The sequence below is a fragment of the Heptranchias perlo genome, chromosome 6 (assembly GCF_035084215.1).
Source record: "Heptranchias perlo isolate sHepPer1 chromosome 6, sHepPer1.hap1, whole genome shotgun sequence".
Lineage (NCBI taxonomy): Eukaryota > Metazoa > Chordata > Chondrichthyes > Hexanchiformes > Hexanchidae > Heptranchias > Heptranchias perlo.
Genome location: NC_090330.1, coordinates 58795491 through 58822524, shown reverse-complemented (window position 1 = coordinate 58822524; position 27034 = coordinate 58795491). Strand labels below are relative to the sequence as shown.

The 27034-nt window shown below is 44.7% G+C and overlaps 1 protein-coding gene across 3 annotated transcripts in view; it reads right to left on the bottom strand.

Moving 5' to 3' along the window:
- The window catches only part of amotl1 (angiomotin like 1), a 131465-nt gene extending 105279 nt beyond the window's left edge, over nucleotides 1–26186 (bottom strand). For 2 of the 3 annotated variants that reach the window (XM_067986361.1, XM_067986362.1), the window contains exon 1: nucleotides 26158–26186. In XM_067986361.1, coding sequence (XP_067842462.1) covers nucleotides 26158–26176 — 19 coding nt within the window. In that variant the 5' untranslated portion in view covers nucleotides 26177–26186. Of the gene's footprint in view, nucleotides 1–13219; nucleotides 13472–26157 lie in introns of those variants that run through there. The other variant, XM_067986364.1, reaches the window with a different exon arrangement.
- Between the last annotated feature and the right edge of the window lie 848 nt (nucleotides 26187–27034).

Genomic DNA, 27034 nt, shown 5'->3' with positions numbered 1-27034 from the left:
TGACTTTTGATAAAATGGCTTGATGGCAATAGGGTTAATAGATTCAAATAAAAGTAAAATAAAACTACAGTGGTAAAAAAAAGTATTAAATCTGTAACTGCAAAAACAGGCCAAGTCTCTTTAGGAAGCAAAAGAAGAATAGGAAAGTTGTATTTTTCAAAAATGCTTCTTGTAGTACTCACACTAATATACTGTAACAGCAGCTCTATCCTACAACCAAGATGATAGGGGGATGCATCAGAGAATATAATGAAAATAGTGGTTAGTAATTTATTTTAAAAATTGAAATAATTATAGATTAATAAAATATGATGCACAGGAGAATTATAAAGGAAATGAAAAAGGATATGAGGTCACTCTAGCTGAAATTTTATCTAACTGTTTGGAAATAGCAAAATTGGAAAATAGCTAACGTAAAAGATACACAGGCATGGCCCCTGAATATTACAGACCAGGTAGCTTGAAACTTAAGATGAGAAAAACATGTAATGGAGGCAACTTGGAGAAGTAGGTGACACGGTAGGACAACATGCTGTCCTTTTGTTTCTGATGCCCAGATTTTAATCCAGCTTAGAATGATGGAACTAAAGGGCTCGATTTTACAATGGTGGCGGATTGGCAACAGTGGGGGGGGGCGGGGGGTGAAGGTGCGCATGGCAAACCCGTATGAACAAAACTTACCGTTTCCGACGCGATCGCACGTTGATTGATAGTGATTAACGTCCTCTCCGGGTTTTGTGCACGGCAGCTAGCCTGATTGACAGGCTGGCTGCTGTCAGGAGCCACAACGTGATGGCGGGGGAAGGGGGGGGGGGGAGGCGAGAAAGAGAGAGTGAGATATCATCCTGGGGGGGGTAAGGGGGAATGGAAGTTCCGGCGCTGGACTGGAAGATCGAGGTGGGGGGGGAAGAGGGCACGATCGGAAGATCGAGGGGGTACATCGGGGGCGGGGCGACGAGGGGGGGGGGGGGGGGGGGGAGAGGGGAAGATCGGAAGATCGAGGGGGGACATCGGGGGCGGGGCGACGAGGGGGGGGGGAAGAGGGGAAGATCGGAAGATTGAGGGGGGACATCGGGGGCGAGGCGACGAGGGGGGACATCAGGCGGGGTGTGAAGAGGGGACATTGGAGCGGGAGGCATCAGACATCGGAGTAGGTTTCAAAGGTAGGTTCATTTAGCGTTTTCACTTCCTTCCATGTTTTTTTTAATTTAATTTAATTTATTTAGTTTCTTTTTGCCTGATCCGGCAATCAGAAAAGATGGGCAAGCCACCCATGTAAGTTAAAAACCTTTCTAAGTATTTATCTGTCACAGGTATAGTGCCTTAAGTACCTCAATGAGGTACATTTGGCTCCTTAACTGTCATTCCACCGGCTTTAGTTGCTGGCAGGACTTCTGTTTTCGGGTCGCCCGCATGCACGCAGTTGGGTCCCAGGGAAACTCGTAAGTCGGCGGTTTGGAGCCAGCTTCCGAACCCGAAGGGGATTTCTGCGATTTTCGGAGCCCCACCCTGCTCCCAACACACCAACAATTGCCTCCAAAAATCACCCCCAAAGTTTCATTGTAATGTCCAACATTAAATGAGTTTGAGACAGTGTCCATCCAGTTCCAATGAGTTCAGGCCCACAGCACAAAATGTATTTTCCAAGACACAATCAAAAAGCACTATGCTCTTACAAACCTCTTTCTAAATTCTTTCATTGTAAATGTCCACTCCCCCAACTTCCAAAGCTCAGCACCCCTGCACCCCTTGGAATAGTGTAACCTCTGACTTACAAGTGATCAACACCATTCATGATCCACTATTGTTTTTTAAATGTGGATCCTGTTTGGGTTTTGTACATCAAAAACAAATTTAAAAATATACTGGACTAAATTTTCAACTTTGACAGGGACAATAAACTGGCGGTAGAGGATAAGCCGGCATTATACATCCCACCTGATTAACTTCAGGAAATGAAAATCAGGCGGGCTGTATTGCCGGCAGCCGATCCGACACTGCCTGCTTTTCGCCCCAGTTGAAAATTACTCCTGTTGTTCCTAGCAATAGGGAATTAGATTAAAAAGAAACAAATTGCCAAATAGTATTGACAATGATTTAGTTTCTGCACATAAATAAATTAAAATTTTAACTCCTGGAGGATAACTCTCTTTGCAATGATGTTACAATTGTCTATTAAAAAATAATTATATCAAGATATTGAATTTCTTCTTTACTGTTCGGGTACCATCAGGAACACACACACCTTTTGTTAATAACTTGATATATTTTTCATACCTGCAACAAAACCCCTGATAAAAGTTAAACCCAACTACTAACATTTCAACAGATTCCCACTTGTAGAGCTATGTTAGAAACAAAGTGATGCAACATGTTAATGTATCAACGTGAGACACACATTCGCAATTCGCCCCATGGTACATTCCCGATCTCAACCAGGATCACCTTGGGGAGGCACTAAGTAGAGTGAGGCACTTGGCTATTTGGAAGGAGCTATTTATTTATTTGCAGTGAATTTTTGTGCTCACTGAGGTAACTGATGTCAGTGCTGGAGAAAGGAGCGCTCTTCTATTTTGAACAGCTAGGGGAAAATTTCCTCTGTGCAACGTATGTAACAAAACTGTAAATCCACTTATAAAGAAAAGATTTAAATTTCATTACAAATAGGTTGTGTAGGATACCTCCCTGAAGTAACAGCGTCAAGTACACCCAGATGTGGTATAATATGGTAGATGCAAATACTGTATAAATCCCTCTAGTCTGTCAAATGCCCATTGATCACAACCTTAGAAATATATAATCCGGGGGGGGGGGGGGGGGGGGAGAAACATCCGGGGGGGGGGGGGGGGGGGGGGGGGGGAGAAACATCCGGGGGGGGTGGGGGGGGGGGGGGGGGGAAGAGAAACATCTGGGGGGGGGGGGGGGGGGGGGGGGGGAAACATCCGGGGGGGGGGGGGGGGGAACATCTGGGGGGGGGGGGGAGAAACATCCGGGGGGGGGGGAGAAACATCCGGGGGGGGGGGAAGAAACATCCGGGGGGGGGGGAAGAAACATCCGGGGGGGGGGGGGGGGGGGAAGAAACATCCGGGGGGGGGGGGGGGGGGGGGTGAAGAAACATCCGGGGGGGGGGGGGGGGGGGGGAAACATCCGGGGGGGGGGAGAAACATCCGGGGTGGGGGGGGGGTGGGGGGGGGGGGACATCTGGGGGGGGAAGAAACATCCGGGGGGGGGGAAGAAACCTTCGGGGGGAGAAGAAACCTTCGGGGGGAGGGGGTAGACATTCCGGTGGGGGGGGGGGGGAGCACATGAGGCATTGAATTTCTTCTGTTGCTTTTATATCTGGCAGATCATGCTCTGGGTTGTTTCTGTAATGAAGACCCTTTTACATGGACAGGTCGTTAGCCTGACTCACAACTCCCTACCAGGAGAACTGGATGGATGTGATGCGGGGTCATCACTTCACTCCCATCGGATCCGATTACTCCGCTGGATGTTCTGGGGCAGAAGAGATCTGTTCAAGATAGACGGGTTGCACCTTAACAGAGCTGAGACCAGTGTCCTTGCTTGGCAGTTAACTAGTGCTGTGGGGGAGCGTTTAAATGAATTTAGCAGGGGGATGGGCACCAGGATGAAACATTAGAGAGGAGAAACAAGGTGCACAGAGGACTGGGAGAGACTAGTAGCACTAGAGTATAGTTCAGAAATAAGAGGGATCAGACGGGGGCAAATGCGAGGCAGTCTAAGATGAGTTTGGAGCGCATGTGTGTAAATGCATATTGCTTGGTAAATAAGGTTGGTGAGCTGCAGGCACAAGTCACCACATGGGACTATGATTTGGTGGCAATTACAGAGACCTGGCTCAAAGAAGGGGACGATTCGGGACTTAATATTCCTGGCTACAAGGTATTCAGGAAAGATAGGGAAGGAAAGGGGGGGGGGGGCAGTTTTGATCAAATAAACTATTATAGCACTGGAAAGGGATGATGTAGTTGAGGGGTCAAAGACAGAATCTATTTGGTTAGAATTAAGGAACAATAGAGGAGCTTTTACGCTATTGGGTGTATACTATAGGCCACCAAATAATGGGAAGGAAATAGAGGAGCAAATTTGCAGGCAAATTACAGAAAGATGCAAGAATTATAGAGTAGTGATAATGGGGGGACTTCAATTATCCCAATATAGACTGCGACAGTAACGGTGTAAAGGGGCAAAGAGGGGGCAAAATTCCTGAAATGCGTACAAGAGAACTTTCTTGATCAGTATGTTTCCAGCCCAACGAGGAAGGAAGCAGTGCTGGATCTAGTTCTGGGGAATGAAGTAGGTCAAGTGGAGCATGTTTCAGTGGGGAAGCATTTGGGGAACAGTGATCATAACATCATCAGGTTTAGAATAGTTATGGAAAAGGACAAGGAACCATTAAGCGTAAAAATATTTAACTGGAGGAGGATTAATTTCAGTAAGTTAAAAAGGGACCTTGCCCAGGTGGATTGGAATCAAAAATTGGTAGGTAAAACAGTAAAGTGAACATTGGAAGGTCTTCAAGGAGGATATGGTTCAGGTACAGAGGAGGAAAGGAAGAGCATCCAAAGCAAGAGCTCCCTGGATGACTAAAGATATAGAGATTAAAATGAAACAGAAAAAGGAGGCTTATGACAAATGAAAGGTTCATAATACAGTAGAGAACCAGGCTGAATACAGAAGTACAGAGGAGATCTAAAAAAGGGAGTAAAAGAGAGTATGAGAATAGATTAACAGCTAAAGGGAACACAGAAGTCTTTTGTAAACATATAAATATTAAAAGGGTAGTCAAAGGAAGAGTGGGGCACTTAGGGACAAAAATGGAGATCTTCTTGTGGAGGCAGAGGGGATGGCTGAGGTACTAAATGAATACTTCGCATCCGTCCTCACTAGAGAAGGGTGGAAATTGCGGTGGCTCTGGCCACAATCTTCCAATCCTTCTTAGATATTGGTGTGATGCCTGAGGACTGGAGGATTGTAAATATTACACTCCTGTTCAAAAAATGAGAGAGGGATAAACCCGGCAATTACCGGCCGGTCAGCCTAACCTTGGTGGTGGGGAACCTTTTAGAGACAATAATCCAGGACAAAATTAATTGGCACTTGGAAAAGTATGGGCTTATAAATGAAAGTTAGCACGGATTTGTTAAAGGAAAATTGTGTTTGACTAATTTGATTGAGTTGTTTGATGAAGTAACAGAGAGGGTTAATGAGGTTAGTGCAGTTGATGTTGTCTATATGGACTTTCAAACGGCATTTGATAAAGTACCACATAATAGACCTGTTAGCAAAATTAAAGCCCATGGGATTAAAGGGACAGTAGCAGCGTGGATACAAAATTTGCTACTGGACAGAAAGCAGAGGGTGAACAGTTGTTTTTCAGACTGGAGGGAAGTATACAGTGGTGTTCCCCAGGGGTCGGTATTGGGACCATTGCTCTTTTTAATATATTTTAATGACCTGGACTTGGATATACAGAGTATAATTAAAAAATTTTGCAAATGACGCGAAACTCGGAAATCTAGTAAACAATGAGGAGGATAGTAACAGACTTCAGGAGAACGTACAGACTGGTGAAATGGGCAGACATATGGCAGATGAAATTTAAGGCAGAGAAGTGTGAAGTACACATTTTGGTAGGAAGACTGAGGAGAGGCAATATAAACTAAATGGTACAATTTTAAAGAGAGTGCAGGAACAGAGATACCTGCGGGTGTATGTACACACATCTTTGAAGGTGCAGGACAAGTTGAGAAGACTGTTAAAAAAGCATATGGGATGCTTGGTTTATTAAAAGAGGCACAGGGGGTGATTTTAAACCCCAAGAACAGGTGGGTTGGGGGCGGGTGTGAGTTGAAAATAGTTGTTTTTTGGGTCGCGACCGCAACCTGGCTTTATTTCTGGGTTTAACATCGGCGCGTAAAAGTGCAGGCTGGGAATGCAAAGTCCAAAAATTTTGCGATTGCAACCCAAAAAAAGAACTATTTTCAACTCCCACCCGCCCCCAACCCACCCGTTCTTGGGGTTTAATATCACCCCCAAAGAGTCCAAAAGCAAGGAAGTTATGCTAAATATTTATGAAACACTGGTTAGGCCTCAGCTGGAATATTGTGTTCAATTCTGGGCACCACACTTTAGGAAGAATATCAAGGCCTTAGAGATGGTGCAGAAGAGATTTACTAGAATGGTACCAGGGATGAGGGACTGCAGTTAGGTGAAGACACTAGAGAAACTGGGGTTGTTCTCCTTAGAACAGAGAAGGTTAAGGGGAGATTTGATAGAGGTGTTCAAAATCATGAATGGTTTTGAGTAAATAAGAAGAAACAGTTTCCAGTGGCAGAAGTGTCGGTAACCGGAGGACATAGATTTAAGGTGATCGGCAAAGGGACCAGAGGCGAAATGAAGAAACATTTTTTTACACGGAGTTGTTATGATCTGGAATACACTGCCTGAAAAGGTGGTGGAAGCAGATTCAATAGTAACTTTCAAAAGGGAATTGGATAAATACTTGAAGGGAAAAGATTTACAGGGCTATGGGGAAAAAGCACAGGAGTGGGACCAATTGGATAGCTCTTTCAAAGATCCGGCACAGACACGATGGGCCGAATGGCCTCCTCCTGTGCCGTACCTACTATGATACTGTGCCATCTCAGTATTCAGAGGCCGGGGCTCTGGTCTCATGCTTGCCGAGGCTGTTGGGGATGGGGCTCAAACTCATAACCTTCCGACTCCAAGACGGAAGTGCTACTACTGAGTCAAGGCTCACTCCCCACCCCCCCCACCCCTCAACGTACAGGGCCGTAGAAAGGGGAGAAAGTAACTAACAGGTGGGGGAGGGGAAGAAGAAAATATTGGACCAGGATTTGCTGTAGCAGAGCATCTCATGGCATGTCCTGTTGGTTAGATTTTTTTCTCACTCCAAAATTTTTTGCACTGCAAATTCTGTTATGGGGAGAGAGCAGGAATATGGTATTGAGATAGAGGATCAGCCATGATCATATTGAATGGCGGAGCAGGCTTGAAGGGCCGAATGGCCTACTCCTGCTCCTATTTTATATGCTACGGTCAACGAGGCATCTGGGACCTTGGTGAACGATGGGACCAACAGTACATCTCCTTAACCAATGAGATTTAAGGTTAAAGAGAAAGATACAGGGGAAGGACTGAGAAGGAAATAGGGTGAATTAAGAGTCAAACTAGGTACCCAAAAGAGAAATAAAAAGAGAGGGAAAGAAAGATTGGATTAAGAGTAAGAGAAAGAAAAAACAGGAAGGAGAAGTAGGAAATTTTTTTTTAATAAACTCTAAAAACAATTTACTACCTGTAGGAATGAGACTCCACAGTTTCAACTGTTCCCTTTCTGAGCCGGAGAGGTTGAGTGGCATTGCAAGAACATAAATCTCCTCATTAAAAGGGTCGTTACCTCTTAAAATATCAACACTAATTCATTTTAACAGCACATATGCAGTAATTTCTTGAAACTCACAGGCAGGTCAACAGCGAACTCTCGCTTTCGCAAGCTTAATGGCGCAGCAGCACAAATCGTCCAGCAATTTGTGGTGATTCACAACTCACGCCGTATCTCTTCCTTGCCACAAATTGCACACTAATAACAATGTGTGCAATAAACTCGACATTATTTTCCTAGCAAATTCTGTCCCATTATGAAAGCAAACATTAAAGAACAGTACATATTTCACTGTCCTACATATAAATCAAACATCTAATATGTGTCCACAGCATTTTTACCCAACAAAGTACTGCATTTTACTTAGTTTTATAAAGCAGTAAGTGTGCCTCACAGAAAAGAAAATCTTAATAACTGTCTACCATGATACCTTGCATTTATTTACATCATACAGCTCTGCCTCTCAGTCACTAATAATACAAAACAAAGGCCTGGACCCAAATCCACACTTTGAAATAATTCACTGAATAGTTCAATCTCTTGCACATAAATGCAAATATTTAAACTAAAAATGCAGATGTGCAGAAATGGATTAGTAATGCAATTTTGGAGTTCAATTGACATTTATGAACCAAATGCATTTTACAAGACATAAATTAAACCCAATGGCGCAAGTATCTTGAAACTCACTCCTATCCATTTATCCCTGTTTTTTCTTTCTCTCACTCTTAATCCAATCTTTCTTTCCCTCTCTTTATTTCTCTTTTGGGTACCTAATTTGACTCTTAATTCACCCTATTTCCTACTGTATAGATATTTCTCATTATTCCTGAACATACTCAATTGAATAATTTAGCTCATTAAAGTGGACAAAAACAGATATTTACAAAGATAAACTTTAACTATTCTGTTAAGTGTTGCGAAAAAATACATTGCTACTTTTAAACTCATTTATTTAAAAGTTTTGCTTGCATCCTTCCAGCTCTGCGTTCACAGCTAAAAATCCCAATCAGAAAAAGGGCTTGCACTGTAGCTGTTACATCTGGTAACTAATTGAATGTTACTATCTGCATCATGTAGCGCTTAATGAAAGTAATACTAGTAATAGGGCTTACTGGTTAATAGTGGTGTGGGTACGTAAGTAGGAGAGTCAGCTCTTCAACCACCTTGAAGATCATGGAACTAAATTCAGACCATACCTCAATCGATCTTTGAAAGCAGTGACTATCCCTATGGTGACACTCATTGTTGAGCTGAGCTTCCAACCCTATATCCTCTCCATCATCAAGACCGCCTAGTTCCACCTCTGTAATATCGCCCGTCTCCGCCCCTGCCTCAGCTGATCTGCTGTTGAAACCCCCATCCATGCCTTTGTTACCTCCAGACTCGACTATTTCAATGCTCTCCTGGCCAGCCTCCCACCTTCCATAAACTTGAGCTCATCCAAAACTCTGCTGCCCATATCCTAACTCGCACCAGTCCCGTTCACCCATCACCCCTGTGCTCACTGACCCACATTTGCTCCCAGTCTAGCAATAACTCAAATTTAAATTCTCATCCTCGTGCTCAAATCCCTCAACAGCCTTGCCCCTCTCTATCTCTGTAACCTCCTCCAGCTATACATCCCTCTGAGTTCTCTGTGTTCCTCCAATTATGGCCTCTTGAACATCCCAGATTTCCTTCACCCCACCACTGGCGGCGGTGCCTTCAGCTGTCTAGGCCCCAAGCGTGGAATTCCTTCCCTAAGCCTCTCCACCTCTCTCTCCTCCTTTAAGACGCTCCTTAAAACCTACCTATTTGATCAAGCTTTTGGTCACTTGTCCTAACATCTCCTTATGTGGCTCGGTATCAAATTTTGTCTGATTACGCTCCTGTGAAGTACCTTGGGACGTTTTACTACGCTAAAGGCGCAATATAAATGCAAGTTGTTGTTGTAGAAGTCTCTACTATGGAAACTTTTGTTCCCCCACTTGATTAGTACTCTATCCATTCAAAAAGGTTTGCTTAAACAGGAAATGGTGGCTAACGAGAATGCTTGGCTATCATGGGACATTAAAGGACTCATGCTGTACCCAAACATACCCAATGCTATTCAGTAATTAGCAATCAATATTTTAGCATCCAGCCGTTAAACCATTCCAAATTCAGCATTCTCTTTCGGTATGCATTTGATTCAGTGGCCACTGGTACATATTTCATATTGGTTCAATCAATTATGAATTTAACATTGATAAATGTTGTGGTGGATGGAGCTTGGAACTGCTGCAGTGATGCGTTTACCAATAAAAGTTTATTACCAATACATACAATACTCTCATACCACTAGCCTGTCTGTCACTCCAGTTCATGGCAGCCAGTGTGTATCCAGTTACTGCAAACATTTGGTTAACGGGAATCCTAATAACTTGATTGACATAATCACAAACTCTACAACTAGGGAGCATGAACTCAAACTCAGAACGGGGAAGACGAATAGATAATCTAGATTTAACTAATTCACAAGGAGAGTGGTGAATAAATGGAACAGATTGCCCCAGGAAGCAGTGAAGGCAAATTGTGTCAGCAAATTCAAGAGGCAACTAGATAGATTTTTGGCAAAGAAAGTGACTGAAGGATATGAAAGATAGTGTACAGTATTCTTAAAACTTTGGGACTGGCCAGATGGAACGCATAAGTCTCTTCCAGTCCTGTAAATGTGTATGTTCTTAGCAGTTGCTTAGGTACAGATTCATTCCCAATGCATTATAATAATAAACGCCATTAGTTTATAGCAACAGTTTAGACTGGGGATGCTTCTTTATAGGCACAATTCTTTGGCCACATTTTTAACTGATCCATTAGAGTTAGATGTAATCTCTATAAAAATAGCCATTGTCATTTATGCACAGTTAACCTCTGTAAAGAGTGCTGATTTGGATTTTCATGAACACAGGATAGTACTAACTGGCAGGATAGTTTGAATGAATTTTGCATATTCTCCCACTAATTGAATGTTTCATCATTATGAATTGACAAAGCAGATCTAGATAAATTGTTTAGAATACTGAAGACTTCAAATATCATGGAAACGAGTTAACATGAGAAAGTTAGGAGTAAGAAGCAAAGTCAGTTAAGTTTTTTTTAACACGAGTTTCTTTTTCTGAGAAAAAAGGTCAGTATAAATAAATTGAGACAGCAACTAAATTCACTTATAAAGAGAAGAGATTGAAGGATATGGTGAAAAGACAGGTAGGTAGAATTGAAATCAATCAAAAAATGATGGGCTAGTTGGGCAAAATATTCTTTTCCTAAAGATTCCTGAATTCTATTGACATATAACACTATCCTGAGGAGGTTAATCGTTCAGGTTTGGAGATAACATCAAAACTGAGAACAGGTGACACTGCTTTCACCATGCTTCCTCTGTTACTACAGAGAACTACAGTAATGCCATTCAATACTGTAGGATTACTGGGAAACCTGGTACTACCAAATCATTCGGCGAGGATGCAGTTGGAATCCACATAGTGGGATCTTACTGGGTGGCCTCCTGTAGCACCATACAGGTCAGAGATCAAAATATGACTTTTCAAAGAGATATGTGATATTAACCAACATAAACCTATCAATTTTTCATTGTGCCACACACTATTGTTTTGTAAAGGGCCAGTATTACCTGTTAATTATGCATCAACGCTGACAGAGGTCATAGAGAAGTCTGTGATTCACATGCACCCATGGAGATCACTGATAGTAAATGAGACAAATGGACAGTAAAACCACCAAAAAATAATTAAATCGGGCATCATGTTGGTGCAGCACATAAATTAATTAATGCAGTGCACCACAGAGGGGTATGAGATAAGTTGATTTCTATGACTCCCAAACTGTGAGCTCCTGATCTCAAATGGAGTATGGTGAGACACTTAGAAATTAAAGAGGAAAAACTGGAGGCAATACAATCCACAGCCCCCTGGGGTAGAGGATTCCAAAGATTCACAACCACGAGTGAAGAAATTCCTCCTCATCTCAGTCTTGAATGGCCGCCCCCGTATCCTGCGATTATTCCCCTAGTTCTAGACTCTCTAGCCAGGGGAAGCAATCTCTCAGCATCTACCCTGTCAAGCCCCCTCATAATCTTATATGTTTCAATGAGATCACCTCTCATTCTTCTAAACTCCAGAGAGTATAGGCCTATTCTACTGACCCTCTCTTTGCAGGACAACCCTCTCATCCCAGGAATTAATCTAGTGAATCCTCGTTGCACTGCCTCTAAGGCAAGTATATCCTTCCTTAGATAAGGAGACCAAAACAGTACGCAGTACTCCAGGTGAGGTCTCACCGATGCCCTGTAGAGAGGGGCGAGGCCATGGAGGGATTTGAACACAAGAATGAGAATGTTAAAATCAAGGCATTGATGGACTGAGAAACAATGAAGGTTAGCGAGCAAAGGGGTGATGCAAGAACTGATCTTGGTGCCAGTTAGGATATGGGCAGCAGAGTTTTGGATGAGCTCAAGTTCATGAGGCCGGCCAGAAGAGCATTGGAATAATTGAGTCTGGAGATAACAAAAGCAAGGATGTGGGTTTCAGCAGCTGATGGGCTTAGACAAGAGAAGATATGGGCAATGTTATGGAGGTAGAAGTAGGCGGTCTTTGTGATGAAGAGGGTATAGAGTCAGAAGCTCAACTTAGGGTCAGTCTGGTTCAGCTTCAAACAGTGGCCAGGGAGGGGAATGTAATGAATAAAATGTCTGCAAGAGCTCCATGAAGCTTTACCTTCCCAGCAGCTGAGGATCCCTTTAATATTGCTAGAAATAGTGGCCACAGCGGATGGTGGGAGGCTTAAGAAGTAGCGGTAGTTAAGAAGTCACCGTGGAAAATGGCCCACTGTTTGCATGTATTCATGAGGCTCCCGCCAGTTTCTGGCCGTCGCGATTCATGTCCTCCCGAAAATCGTAACGGACGGTGGGTGGGACTAGCTGATTCATTTCGGGTCTGCTACTGCCCCGTATTTCTTGTGAACAGGCTTGTCACAGATGAGAATTATTATGTTTTTAAAAATATTTTGTGTTTGGTTGAACACAATGTAAAAAATGAACATCAGCTACAAAAATAAACGTGGACACGTAAACGTGTTTTAGACCACTGACTGTTTACCAAGCAAACATTCAATGCCATCTAGATATTATACAGAGAAATAAAAGTGGGGGGAAAGCATGGAGTTCAGGCACGGTGAGTGGTCAGAGACACTCACACAGCCTGGTACAAGGTCTAAACTCCTTCTGAGTTCCAGAAAATTAAACAACTGTCAAAACCTCGATTTACAATTCTGACGCAGCTATAAAATAAAATTGTACCGTAAACTAAAAAAATTTTTAAGTGTGGGCCTACTGTGTAGTCTGTCAGTGTATAAGTGAATTCTACATTACAGAAAGTGTTCATGAAACAACCGGCTACAATCGAAAGCGGTTCACTTTGGACGTTTATTTTCGTTCTTGTAATGATTTACTTTCCCCAGTGAGCTGCTTCATTCGCGTATATTAAGACAGAAATGAAAATCATGACCAGACTGATGGGAGTTTCTGCCTTCAAATGAAAAGCTAACAGTAAACATGTCGGTGAGCTGGCAGGTGACACCTCTGCGCTTCTCATTCATCGGCCGCCAGAGTAGAAAACACAAACAAACCCACCCCCGTGTATCCACTCACAATCCCAACGTCCTAACATCACGTTTCCGATTTCTAACCGAGCACAACTCTCTCCCCCTCCCCATTCCCGTAATAGCATCAATTAGCGAAGAGAACCGCGGTACCAGCAATCCGTGCAAGTCTCCAAACTTTCGCGACGTTCCTCAAACTTGTCCAGTCTGCAGATATTTGTTTTTTTTTTAAGTTGTTGCTCCTGTTATCTTCAGTTGCCTCCTCCAAAAACAAAAGTTTCTCAGTGTTTGCAGGAAATAGCGATTTGTAACCAATCCGTCTAACTTCCAATTTTTTTTTCCAAATTCCGAGCAAAGATAGAAAGGGGGAACAGACCAGATTGACACAAGGGCTAATGCAGGGAAAATGGCTTTAGCCGGAGAGGAGCGACCCAGCGCCAAGACACAACAATCAGCCCCATTCAGATCGGAATGAGAGGAATGTCAGCGCTTTACCTACTGCATCAGAGCGCGCAGCCCACTGGGTCCTAGTGCCAGTCATTGGCCGAGCTTTACCGACTGCAACCCAGAGAGGATCCTGGTGCTACAAGGCTTCACTTACTGCAACACAGAGGCTTTCAAAGCGTCCTAGTACCAGTCAAGAAAGAGTTTTATCTACAGTAATATGTAGGGGGATTCCATATGGTCTCAGTGCTTGTCAGGATAGATCTTTAGATACAAATGAGGGGAGAACCTTTCTGTAGGGTTCCAGGTAGAATAACATTACTGGATTTTCCTCTGGACATTAGTACCTATGAGGAATTAATTTTATGCATTACCTAAACAGATGGATGGCAGTATCTTCTAGATCTTAACAACAATAGTATATTAACTTTTTGTAATCATGCCACACAAAACTGTAAACCTCTTTAGTGTCTCATCTCTATATTTCATCTTTCCCTTTTTCCTATTGTTTTCAGATTCCTTATTTTATTTATCTTTGTCCATGCTTTTCTTAGACTGCTACTTTTACGTGTGTTTATGTTGTGTGCTTCTCATGTTTCTTGCTCTTGTCTTGAATGTATGATTGTGTTTTATGTTCTCTCCATTTTGTCTTCTGTTTTGATGGTGCTCTGTTGACTGTGTACAACAGTACCCCAATTCTTATAAGCTCTAGTAACAACAAAATTGCAGTGTTTTGAAAATTGAAGTATCAAAGTACTAAATCATGCGTCCAATATTACCTGCTGCTTTTAAAATAAGTTTGGAGAAACATATAGTGCAAGATTTAGCTCTTGTTTGTTTAAAACCAGGATTTATACAGACGAGTAACATTGACTTTCCTGATTGCCGTGCTGGGCAAGCGTCATGGGCGCATTGCCGATATCGTGCCCTTTCGGCACCCAACCTGAAAGTCCCCCCAGTGTTTTTCAAATTACTCCTATGTGGAAACCCTCTTAGATATGACTGTAGAACTAATGTTAAACTTATCTGAATGTGAATTTGACTGTGTTGCAGGCTGCTGATGTACAAAACACAGGAAACGGCAGAAGCAGTGTGGTTACATGACATAATCACACTGATATTTAGCTCTATCCTACCAAAAGTGTCATTCTATGAAATCTTTTCATGACAATAAAGTAATTGTTGTAAAAGTATGGTTGTACGGTAATTTCATTTTTAAAGTATTTTTCTCGAAACTGTGCTTTCTTTGTATTTTTAAAGTTTTAAATTATTTTTAAACCCATGGGCAGGGGCGGTCCGGCTCCCATGAAAGGGCGCAGGATTCTTCGGGATTGTCAAGTAGAAAGGGGGGTTGCCAGTATTATAGTACAATGGAACCATTCACGCGGGCTCTTGGGGTATCTTCCAATTTCCCATAATTGTTAGTCTGCCCTTGCTCATGGGGATAGATTTTCATCTTCATCGCCTGGGCAGTAATCTAGCAGGGCAGATCACCCGCCCTTTATAGGACCCGCCTGATTTTCGTTATATTGAAATCAATGAAAATCAATGGAAATACCAGGTAAAAGCAAAGGAAGGCGAACCCAAAGTTGAGGCATAAAACAAAGTCTGTGGGCAAATGGCAGAGTGACTCAGCCCCTTTGCCCTATTTGGTGTCTGGTGAAGTGGATGTGCTGCCATGAGTTTGAAGCAAGAAGGTTTGTCTTGTTTGTCACTACAGGGCACCCTCCCCACAAGACAGTAGTGCATCATGCCAGACAGGGGGTGGCAACCAAGCTCAAATCTGAGTACAGAATCTGCAGGAACTGGGAACAGATACGGAAGAAGACAACATACTTTGGCAGAAGTTTACACGTGCAAACTTGTCTGCCAAAGTTACAACAGCGCAGTGGGAAAAGCTCCAATCAAATTCCTGGCAATGTTCTTTTTAAAAAAAAGTCTGCACAAGCTGCAATTTCATGAGTTGATTACCTAGCTCAGCACTTTACCTTTATCTCCACCCCTCAGTTTTCTATCTTCCAAAGGTACTTATTCATGTTGGTACGCAGTTCCACAGATGCTGGCTGCCCTCTGGTACCTTGTCCAAGTTGTCATGTGAGAGCTCAGACATTGAGTTTTGACAGGTTATTGTGGATAGCACAACTGAGCCTAGTTCTGATTTCATACTGTGGGAAGAATTGATCTAGTTGCTATGTGTATACTGATGTATACGCTGTGTATCCTAATTCATACCAAATCCTATTCACCCACCACCCCTGTGCTCGCTGATCTACATTGGCTCCCGGTCCAGCACCACCTCCATTTTAAAATTCTCATCCTTGTGTTCAAATCCCTCCATGGCCTTGCTCCTCCCTATCTCTGTAACCTCCTCCAGCCCCCACAATTCTCTGAGAACTCTGCATTCCTCCAACTCTGGCCTCTTGTGCCTCCCCCACTTCCTTGCCCCACCATTGGCGGCCGTGCCTTCAGCCTTCTAGGCCCCAAGCTCTGGAATTCTGTCCCTAAATCTCTCTACCTTTCCACCTCTGTCTCCTCCTTTAAGACACTCCTTAAAACCTACCTCTTTGATCAAGCTTTTGGTCACCTGTCCTAATATCTCCTTCTTAGGCTCGGTGTCAATTTTTTGTCTGATTACGCTCCTGTGAAGTGCCTTGGGACATTTTACTACATTAAAGGCACTAAATAAATACAAGTTGTTGTGTAGTGATGTGGTAAACATGCCTTTTTGAATGCATTTACAATGTAGTGACACATAATGAGCCGGGTAATTCTCCTCCCCCCACCCATCCCCACTCCACCCCCCCCTCCACCTACACTAGATCCACACATTAACTTTCCAACAGCAATCAGTGGCCAGCAATGAGGATTGAGAAACCAGGTTGGTTTTCTCTTCCCTAGCTCAGTGATGCTAGCACTTATTATAGCAAATCCTAATGCTATACCACCTGAGATTTGCTAATTCAACGCAAAGCTGAGTACTTTATTGAGCATGAAGGCAGCAATGTAAACTCAAGTGAAATGCAAGGATTCTCAAACTTGGACATCCTTATTTCAACATGGTGCCTATTTTATAACCCACAAGAAATTCTGATGTTGTTCCATGTGCCTTGTGGAATTATCGGCAAAGTTCGTAATTACGGATTGAAAATTTCATAATATCGTAAAACATGTGGGCGTAGCAATTGGCTCATGCCACCATGCCGTCACGAACTAGGCACAGGGAATGATCCCTGTGCTGGAATGATTAGGCCCAAAGCACACCCAATATTGAGCCTCGGGCCGGCGAGCTGCAAATGCCTGTTGGCCATCCCCAGGCAGCTCACCGACAAAGAGCATTTCAATTTCGGGCTGCTGAGTCACTGGCAGCGACATTCAGTTTGGTCCTGGGAGGAGGGGGGGGGGGCGAAGTGATCAGGAGGGAGGGGCATGACCAGGAAAGAAGGGGGATAAATCGGGAGGAAGGGGGCCACCAGGAAAGAGGGGGAAGAGATCGAGAGTGAGCGAGTGACCGGGAGAGGGGGTAAATGATCGGGAGGGAAGGAGGCGAGCAGGAGAGGGGGGAGGCAATCGTGAGGGAAGGGGGGGGCGACCGAAAGAGAGTGTGAAGCAATCGGGAAGGAGGGAGGGGGCCAAGCTGGGGCCGCCAACAGGGTTTTCGGCATTGCAGTGGAGTCGGGATGAGCATTCCTGTACCTCTCGGCTACACATTCAGGTAAGTTTTTTTTTAAACTTATCATTTTGCTGGTGGCCATCAGCGGTCCCTTTATGGACTATTGGTTAGGCCACATGTGGATCACAATGTCCTGAACACAGTCGGCCTGGCACAAGCTATGTTCAGGGCAGCCCAATTTTGCATAGGGGCCTCAAAAAGGCATGAGGCCCCCTTTTTGCATATGCAAAGTGCCTAATGCCCGCTTCAGGCGCGGGCCCTGGACGCTTCATTTTCTGCCTTCACCAATATAGCGGGCGACGCACCGCCAGAGTGCAATGACCACACACTTCACCCATCATATTGGATGCTTAGGCGCCCATTTTGTGCCTGAAAAATGGGTGCAGCACCATCGAATTTCTAGGCCATAGTATCAATAGAATTGATGTTTGGGAGTGCTGGGAATTGAGAGATTCAGATTATGATGTTAGGGAATTCATCTACCTCTCAAGCTCATGAATTATGTTTTCTTGGCAGCTTTTGTGAATTATTTCCTGTATTCCACTGCACCTCAGCGACAACTCTTAATGCAGTTTACAAGTCACTCAGCTTGGGGAGGGGGGATGTAAAAAAAGATCTTATTAGAAAATAGGTTCACCTAAGAAAAGTTCAGAATTGAAATATAAGCTGTCCCTAAAATCTGCAAGCTTGACAATCGAACTCTGGGAGGGCACAAGGTTGGCGCACTGTGTGAAATGAAAAAGTTAAACTGGTTCAGTAGTGGGTCACTCTTTGAAGACTGGGATTATTTTTCATTGTTGGAGCAGAGTAGAGAGATATTTACTGTACCTGACTTGGGACTGCTTGTTTTGAGCACTAGGTACAAAAAGTAGAAAGGAGTTTCATTCCTCAGCATTGATATCCTGATATTCCTTATCTTGGTGATCATGAAAAAGATAAGATAGGGCACCATGGCCGTAATATGATACAAGTTCAAGCTAATACTGCTGGCTTCTTGATCTCAGCCAGGGTACTGTGGGGAGGTGTTATGAGTGCAAGTGAAGTTCCTCACTTGGAGAGGTGGGGGGAAGGAAATTACAAAGTGAGTCATTTCTGGACCACTGTTGCACACATTCTGTCAAGTGACTCAAAGAGGCATAGGTGGAAGCCTGAAAGAAGGCTGCCTGCGTAGTCTGTGGCCTGGACAGATCAGGAGAAACAGGGAATAAAGTGGAGCAATTTAATATCATCATAAAAAAAAGATTGGTGTTGTGGTTGAGAAGCCAGAAGCACTGTACAAAAAGGTAGGAACCCCTGCCCCCTAGTGGGTTATAAAGTGATCAGGTAGATATGTTTGACTTATTAAAGACTGCCTCCAAGGGAACTGCTTTCTTTTCTCTAACATCATTCACTGAAAGGTGTTTTTTTTAAATTACACACTTCTTATTGAATGGTTGATGACCTTATTTGTTTAACACCAGCTTGCGTGTCTGCATATGGATCAGTTATTCTGTTGTAAATAGATTGGAAAAAAGATTTGCTTGCGAGAAATAACAAGAACATTTTTTAAGGCAGAACCACATTGGCCTAAAAATATTCTCGTAGACAAACAAAAATAATGCTCACTTCAACCTTTTTTCATCTAATGAAGAGATCCTGAATACATGTTTAACCAAACTTTATTGGTTCAAGAAAACATGCCATATTACCTAATATGTCCTAACTTGAGGAAGTAATTATTCTTGTAACAAAACAAGGTCATCATTTATTTCCTTTTTGAAAGTCAGCATAATGAGTAGATGCAGACTGCTTTACCTCCAGAATAACACTTCATTCTCCATAATTGACACATGGACCTTTATAACGAATGGAATAAAGTACCTTTTAGGTGTCAGTAGACATATCCATATGTGGTCACACAAACTAGTATTAAACAAATAAGATCATCAACTATTGAATAAAATCTGTTTAATTTAAAAAAATCAACAAAGGTGATGGCTCAGGAGATAACTGCATTCAGCAGTCACTCATCCAGTTTACAGTATTTTAAGGCAAAAAGGACACAATGAATCGTAGTATGAACTTTGCAGTTGGCCAAGGATGGCGGTAGGAAACCAAGGGGGTGAACTTCCATGCTGATTCTCACAATTGTCCACCATCATTTTGGTGGAAGAGCCACAGAATCCCTGGAAAAGTGGTGTGAGCACCTTTTCAGATGTTTTTCCAGGATTTCTGCGGCTCTTCCACCGAAGTTATGGTGGACGATCGGGAGAACCCCCTTAGGAATTAGCTAGGTAAATGCTAGCACTACCTTCGTGCACAGCTGGGGTCTCACCCCAAACCTCGACTCTTTCCAACCTAAACTTTCTGGACTTATGTAAATAGAGTATGTTCGCACAGGGAGAGAGCACACACTCCAAATAAAAACACTGCCTGGGTGGATTTCTCAGTAGTTTGGTTTGTAGACTCTTAAACATGGCATTGCGTTTCTGTGCGTGTCAGATAACTATCGTATCAAAAGAAAATGTTGTGGGGAGGGGGAAACTGACACACAGGCAAGCAATTATGCTTGCACAGTTATAAAAATGTCATGATTAAAGGCTTTATTTTTTTGACCTATCCTGATCTGCACTGGCAGGCTAAGCAATTAGACAATCCATGGCCAGCGCCACCAGTGTTTATTTTGCTTTTACTTCCAGATGTGCTGGGGGTGCAGACTAACTCTTTAAGAGGGTTTCAGCATTGCTGCTGCCCTACCCATCTATGGCAGCAATCCTGACTTTGATAGCAATGTAAAGTAGATGGTCTCTGTTCTAACACTAGAATAAAGCCTCTAATTTTCCTGTGATTTTTTTTGCTGATCATAAAACTCGGCAGTCATTTTCCATTAACAACATTCAGTCACTATACATTGAAACATTTTAACACTAAAATAAAGCAATAAAGCTGATAGGAAGATTTTTGAAAATCTCACACTTCCAAATATTGTGTGAACTCTTTGCCTCAGAAGGCAATCTCCAGCATTTAAACAGAAAACATATTTATTACCACATTGCTTTTTTAAATGTAATTCTAATTATCCTCTTCCATTCAGTTGGGCAGTAACCCATTGCATCAGTGCAACCTTCATTGAGATGATAGTACATTCAGCAGGTAAAGCTATCACTGCCTGGCAAACCCACTGCAAAATAATGCAGTAAACTCATTGGAAAAGCAGTTCCTGCTGATTTCAGCCATACCATCTATCTAAAACATATTGGGCCAGAATTCACTCCGAGAGGCGAGGCAACGGTTACCGCCACTCCTGCGAAGTAAATGAACAAAATTACTTTCTGCGGGCTCCGTGGCGTTGAATTGCTTGATTTTGAACTTTAAAAAAATTGGATGCTACCAACCCAGCCTCTGAGCAGTGTGAGTTGCCCGGAGAAGCCTGTGAGAGGAGAAGACACGCCCATAAAATCTGTCAGGAAGAGAAGTCACGCCCACAGATTCAGGCTGCATTGCTCAAGCAGGTAAGCAGACTTTATTCATTGAAAGTTATATTCTGTAGGTAATTGTAAATAAAAAAAATTTTTTTTAAAATAAAAAGCCAAAGAAATAATTGAATTAAATAAAAGAGACGGAAGGGAAAAGTTAAAAAAAAGTTACATTTTTAATTTAATTTTTTTTTTAATGACCAAAAACTATTAAAATAAGCAGTAATATGAGAATCCACATTTTCAAACGTTAATTTTTAGTTGTTTGGCAGTCATTAAGACTCACCGTGCTGTTAAAACTTAGTTTAGGCTTGTATTTTTAAGCGTACCTGTTTGGTGGCATAATTAGTTACATTCCAGCTGGGCAGATAAGCAAGTTGGCGCTTTTTCAATGATTTCTCTGCAGCGTGCGATGGCCCTTTATTTCGAAGCTGTCATTTCACCGGTGAACCACTAGGAGCGAGTTCCGGATTTCCGCGTTTCACTGTGCATGTGCAAACGCCGGAACTTGCTCCTTCAATTCGCCTCTAAAAGCTGAGAGCGCTGTTGAGCTCCTCCGTTATTTCAGGAGCGATTTGTGCCCCATACAGTACCTACATCCCTGTAGGTGGTGCTGTGACAGGACACTCAGGGCTAGAAATTGGGTCGTGTAGCGGCCATTGTTTCAGCGCTACATGGCCTCCTGAAGTTCCAAGATGGTGTCTTGGCTGCGCATGCATCCAGCATGACATGCGCCAGACGCCATCTTGGTATAGGTATTAGTGCATGCACAAATACCAAACGTCGGCAGCATGTAAAGTAGGGAGAAAATGCGTACAATCAGTGTGCAACTTAAAGGGACCATGCCAACGTTGCAGGTTAGTTGTTGGATTACTGCTTCTGGCTGCTGGTGGAATAGGAAGTGTTTTTTGAAGCTCCCTATACTTACTGAGAGTTCCCAGAGTACATTTGAGAGTGGCTTGGCAATACTGCCTTACGGTTCGTGGTTGAACAACATTCCTGGCAATCATGGATGGTCTGCTAGGGCTCCCGCTGGGCATTGAGCACGACTGGGAGCATGCAGAAAGGCCACGCCCAGCAGGTCCAGCCTGGAGGAGAGGGAGGAGGAGGAGGCGCAGGGCAATGAGCAGGAGGCCATATCTAATGAGGGCCTTGCAGGACCAATTCTTTTACTTCAACATGAGCCAGGAGCATTGCATCCGATGGTTGAGGTTCAGCAAGGAGGCCGTGACTGAGATCTGTCAACTGGTGCGGCCACAACTGCAGCCTCAGAGCAGGGCGAGGACAGCATTGCCTGTGGCTGTGAAGGTCATCGTAGCGCTGAACTTCTATGGCTCAGGATCATTTCAGGCCTCTGCTGGCAACATATGCAACATCTCGCAGTATGCAGTGCACTACTGCATAAGGGAGGTCACAGACGCACTGTACGAGATGAGGAACAGGTTCATCACCTTCCCTCTTGACAGACAAGCAGAACGAATGAGCACGTGAGTTTGCTCGCATTAATGGTTTCCCCATGGTGCAGAGTGCCATTGACTGCACGCACATTGCCCTGCATACCCCGCATAGCAACTCGGCTGTCTTTGTCAACCGAAAAGGCTTCCACTCCCTGAACATGCAGCTGGTGTGCGACCACACGCATTAAATCATGGAGGTCGATGCCCGCTACCCTGGGAGCAGTCACAACACCTTTGTTATGGGGCAGTCCAACGTGCCAGCTATCTTTCACCCGGTTCGGCAAGTCAAAGGCTGGCTACTGGGCGACAAGAGCTATCCCCTCATGCCATGGCTCATGACTCCAAACAGGAACCCACGCTCACGTGCACAGCATGCCTACAATGAGAGCCATGCTGCCACACATAACATCGTGGAGCACACCATAAGCCTCCTGAAACAACTTCCGCTGCCTGGACCGTTCTGGAGGAGCCCTCCAATACTCCGCTGAGGGGGTGGGAAGACACGTGGTGGTATGCTGCATGATGCACAATCTCGCCATCATGAGAGACCAGCCCTTGCCACTGATGATTGGAGAAGACCCTGAGCCAGAGGTGGCGGAGGAGGAGGAGGAGGAAGAGGCTGAGGAGGAGGAGGGGGAGGAGCTGCAGGAGGAAGTGGAGGAAGGTGCAACAGGGAACACATGCCTTTTCTGCAAGGGCTCTGTGTGCTCGCCTGATCCGTGCCCGCTATCAATAATGTGAACTACATCCCCCAACTCACCAACAGTCCTACACTCCCCACGTGTCCACTCCCACATGACCATCAAATTGCCCTCCAACTGATTGCACATTGGTTTCTCCCTCAGCTCATCGCACAAATAAAAACCACCACCAAATGCAAATTCAAGATCACATCTATCAATGAATAAATGAAATTATGGAAACGGAACAGAACTATTCACCCTTGTGCATTGCCTTACTGCCTGTTGTTCATGTGCCTTTTCCTTTCTTAGTGCTCCTTCCATGTGGCTGGAGCATGGGTGGTGGAAGGCTGCTGGCCTTCAATGGAGGAGCGTGCAAATGGCCTTGGAGGACGACCTTGAGCAGCTCTGGGCCGGGAGGGCCCGGCACCATCTCGGCATGGGCTGCAGCAGTCTGGCTTGGCTGGCTGACAGGCAACAACAAGGGCACTGGCGAAGTGGCAGGGGTGGAAGCAAGAATGCTGTTGACCTGAGAAAGGACAACAGGTCCGACTGCCATGGCACCACTGCCACTCTCTCGGTGCGGCGCCTCAGCAATCCTGGTGATCAGCTGGAGAATGGATTGCTGGAGTGCTGTGACGCCCTGGAAGCCCCGTTCAACCGTTGTCCCCAGAGCCACGATAGCAGCGGTCTGAGCTGCAACCGTAGCTTGCACACCTTTGATCACATCGGTTTGTGCTGCAATGGAAGCCATCAGAGGCTACATCATCGTGGGTTCCACAGGTGTGTTGATGGAGGTGACCACCCGTTGCATGTTGGAAAGGATGGGCTCCAAGATCTGTGCAAAGCCCTGTGCCAAGTTAGAGCTGGACTCCTCCATGCCCCTTTGTCATTGTGCACAGGCTTTCTGGCAGGCTTTCCAGTGCCCCAAATATTTGGTGGTGTACACCCATCAGCCGTCTTCTGTAGCCTGGCCCATCGAACACCTCATCTGACTCCTCTGCAGCAGAACTAGTGAGCGACCTCGCCCTCCGGCGAGCTGGCACCTGTGGTATCCGTTCCCCCAACCCCTGCTCCTGTGCACTTGTGCCTCGTGTCTCACCACGTGCAGATCCCTCCTCTAACCCAGCCTCTAAAGGTTGCGCAGTGTCAGTCGCTGAGCTGGTGGATGTAAGTGTCTCCCTCCTCCTCCTCCCCCTCCTCCTCCTCCTCCTCCTCCGATGGTGCCACCACATGTTCTTGGGTATCTACAATGACAAAGGGAAACAGGTTGAGTTGTGGAGCATGGAGAGGAGCAAGTAAGAGGTGTGTGCTGACAGCATCTGCAACACGTGTGTCAGAAAAGATTATGGGAGGAGGGAGATGTGGGAAATGAGAAAGAACATTAGATATGCAGAGACGCCCCCCCCCACCTTCATCGGGACCTCCAGCGCGGCATGTGGTGATGGCTGCAGCAACAGCCCAGCCAATGATCCAAAGTACAGTCTCCTGTAGGGGGGTGAGGACATGTAAACGTGCCTGTCCTCCCTCAAGTCTCTCCCACTGCCAGCTTTTATGCGCCACCTTCTCCTGCAAGTCAGTGAGTATCCTACAAGGTGTCTGGGTAATGTTCCTATCATGGTCGAATAGCTGCCAGTGTGTGTGACCTGTGAGAGGTGGTTGTGTGGCCTGCAAGTGTGGCACTATGTGTGGGTGAGATGCAGCATGCCGAGTGCAGCATTGCGTATGGATGGGCAGTGTTTGTTGGTGGGTGGGTGACGGGGGTGGGTGTGATGCGTGCAGCAGTGGTACAGTTGGTAGGATGTGCCACTTGACACTGGCATTCACTCACCTTGACCACTCGTGTCAAATTGTTGGGCTTCTTTTGGCACTGCACCCATGTGCTCCTGGCATTGACTTCCTGGGCCACAGCCTCCCAATGCCTACGGAGCTGGAGTCTGGAGAGTCTCCTGCCACCCTGCGGGTACATGTTGGCCCTCCATTCATCCACCCCCTCCACCAGGGCCTCCAGAGCATCATCGGAGAAGCGCGGGGTCCGCTCTCGCGTCGGTCCTGCCATCCTTCCAGACATCTTTCCCTCCTCTGAGTGGACTGTGCATGTCCCATTTAAAATGTGCACCTGCACCTTTAAGAGGTGCAGGCTGCCGATGACATGCGCTCCCTCATTCTCCATGCAGCCTCTCAGCAGCACGGGTAGCGCTGGCTGCACGGCGATATCATGGTAATCAGCAGGCAGCTCAAAATTTACCTGCTGCCCTGTGTAGGAGCCATCGGGTGCGGGTAAATAGCGGATCATGCTACCTACACCCGATAATAGGCCTTATCAAATTTTTCCCCCTAATTGTTGCGAGATCTGCTTGTACTGTATTTAGTTTGTAATGTTACCTTTCTGGCTGCTGTTATCTGTAACTAATTCACTAGTGTCTGTGTTTGAGCAGAACAGGAACAGCCCCTCTGTACCTAAGCCCTATCAAAGTTCAGCCCCAATGCCAGATTGATCTACTATACTTTGATTCTGTTGCCTCTGCCTCACCATTTTGGCCATTGTGCACCCCCCATCCCATTGAGCAACATTTGGGCTTCAAACCCTGCCCCCCCCCAGCCCACTGAACAATTTTTGGCCTGTCCCCTCACCCTTTCTGCCCTCTTCCTTTCGACTGTTCCTCTCCACCCTTGCCCTCTCCTCCATCCCTGTTCCTTTGCTTTCCGCCCCCCTCATCAACCTCCTCTCCCAAACTTCCTCCTCTCTCCCTCTCCCCTCCTCTCTTCTCCTCCTGCTGTTGCTGCTCTCCACTCCCATCTGCCTCCTTTCTAAACCTTTTCCCCTCCCCTGCCTTGGTCCTATCACCCCCTTCCCCCATCCTCTAACCCTACTGGACGTGAATAGTGCACTTGGTCTTGATTCTATATGAACAATGCCGCAGGAGATCAATTAGTATTATATACTAGTTCTGTGCTTATAAGTGAGGTTTCTGTAGGTGTAAGTACAGGGAATAAAATACATGCTCTTACTTCAGTCCTCCACTAATTTTCTTCTTTGTTTTTTTAAATTGGTTTTATGTTTTAGAAAGTAGGGTACAAGTACAAAATAGTCCCACCATTAATTTACTCTCCAGTGAATCAGGTCATTATTTTTCTCTGAACACTCTGTATTCTCACAGTTTATGCCATTTAAACTCCCTCAGTTCAATTACCGCCTTGTTACTGATTCTTAATTGTTCAGCAGCTTATCTACTTCCCAAATACATTTACTGCTTAGCATTGAATAATACCTCAATTAGTACAAGCATGCATTACTCTGCGGTAATTTATGCCTCATGATAAGTTATTGGCATTAGTAATTGTGTTATCAATGTCTCAATGTTCTGATTGTATGACATCTCACCTATTTGATTGCCATCCATCGGAAGAGATACCAGTTCTGAGGAGACATTTTCTGTGTGAGAGAAACACACTTTGATAAGTTTTCTTTCAAACATTTTGTGTTGCTATGACACTAACAAACCAAAACATAAATAACTTTTTTCTAATGCAAACTTTTCCCTGTAAAGCTGCTCTGTTCTGTTTTTATCATACTGCTTTGAACATATATTAGAGGTTTTGCCAACATAGGCACAGCCATTATCTTTGAATACTGTGATCTCTTTTCAAAATGTGAATTATTTAATTTATTGCACCCTGTTATCTTGTGAAAAATATTTTTAAACAGAATGGAGGTGGTGAGGTGTTGTCAGAGCTGAATTAAGAATTCTTGCCCCCCCCCCCATTAAAACCTACCCCAATGGAAAAGGCTGGGCTGCGGCTCTCCGGCTCTGGGACGCACAGGCATTGATGGGCAGCTTCTTATTCCAATGGGATTGGCAGCTGAGCTCCTTGGGTTGTATTAAGCGGGCTGCCTATTGGTCACAGCTCATTGCCCCTGATGGGGGCCCTATATTTGGCTCGAACCCCTGGGCACAGGCCCATAGGCCGGTGCGTTAATGTGCCCCTGGGTGTTGTAACATGTTGGAGTACTAGCAGACGGTGCCATAGAGTGGAGGGATGTGAGCTCACACCCAAGATTACCATGTGCTAAGTTACTAATCTTATCTTCTAATGCCTTTAGGGAGAAGCCAGGCCGGGAGGAAGAGGAAATCTGAGTGACCGTCTGCTTGAGCTTCAGTGTCATGTTAGCAAAGTCCTAGGATCAAGTTGTTTGCTTGCCTGCCTCTCTGGTACGTAGCACGTGGAAGCCCAAAGAAAAAGAAATGGGAAAACATACC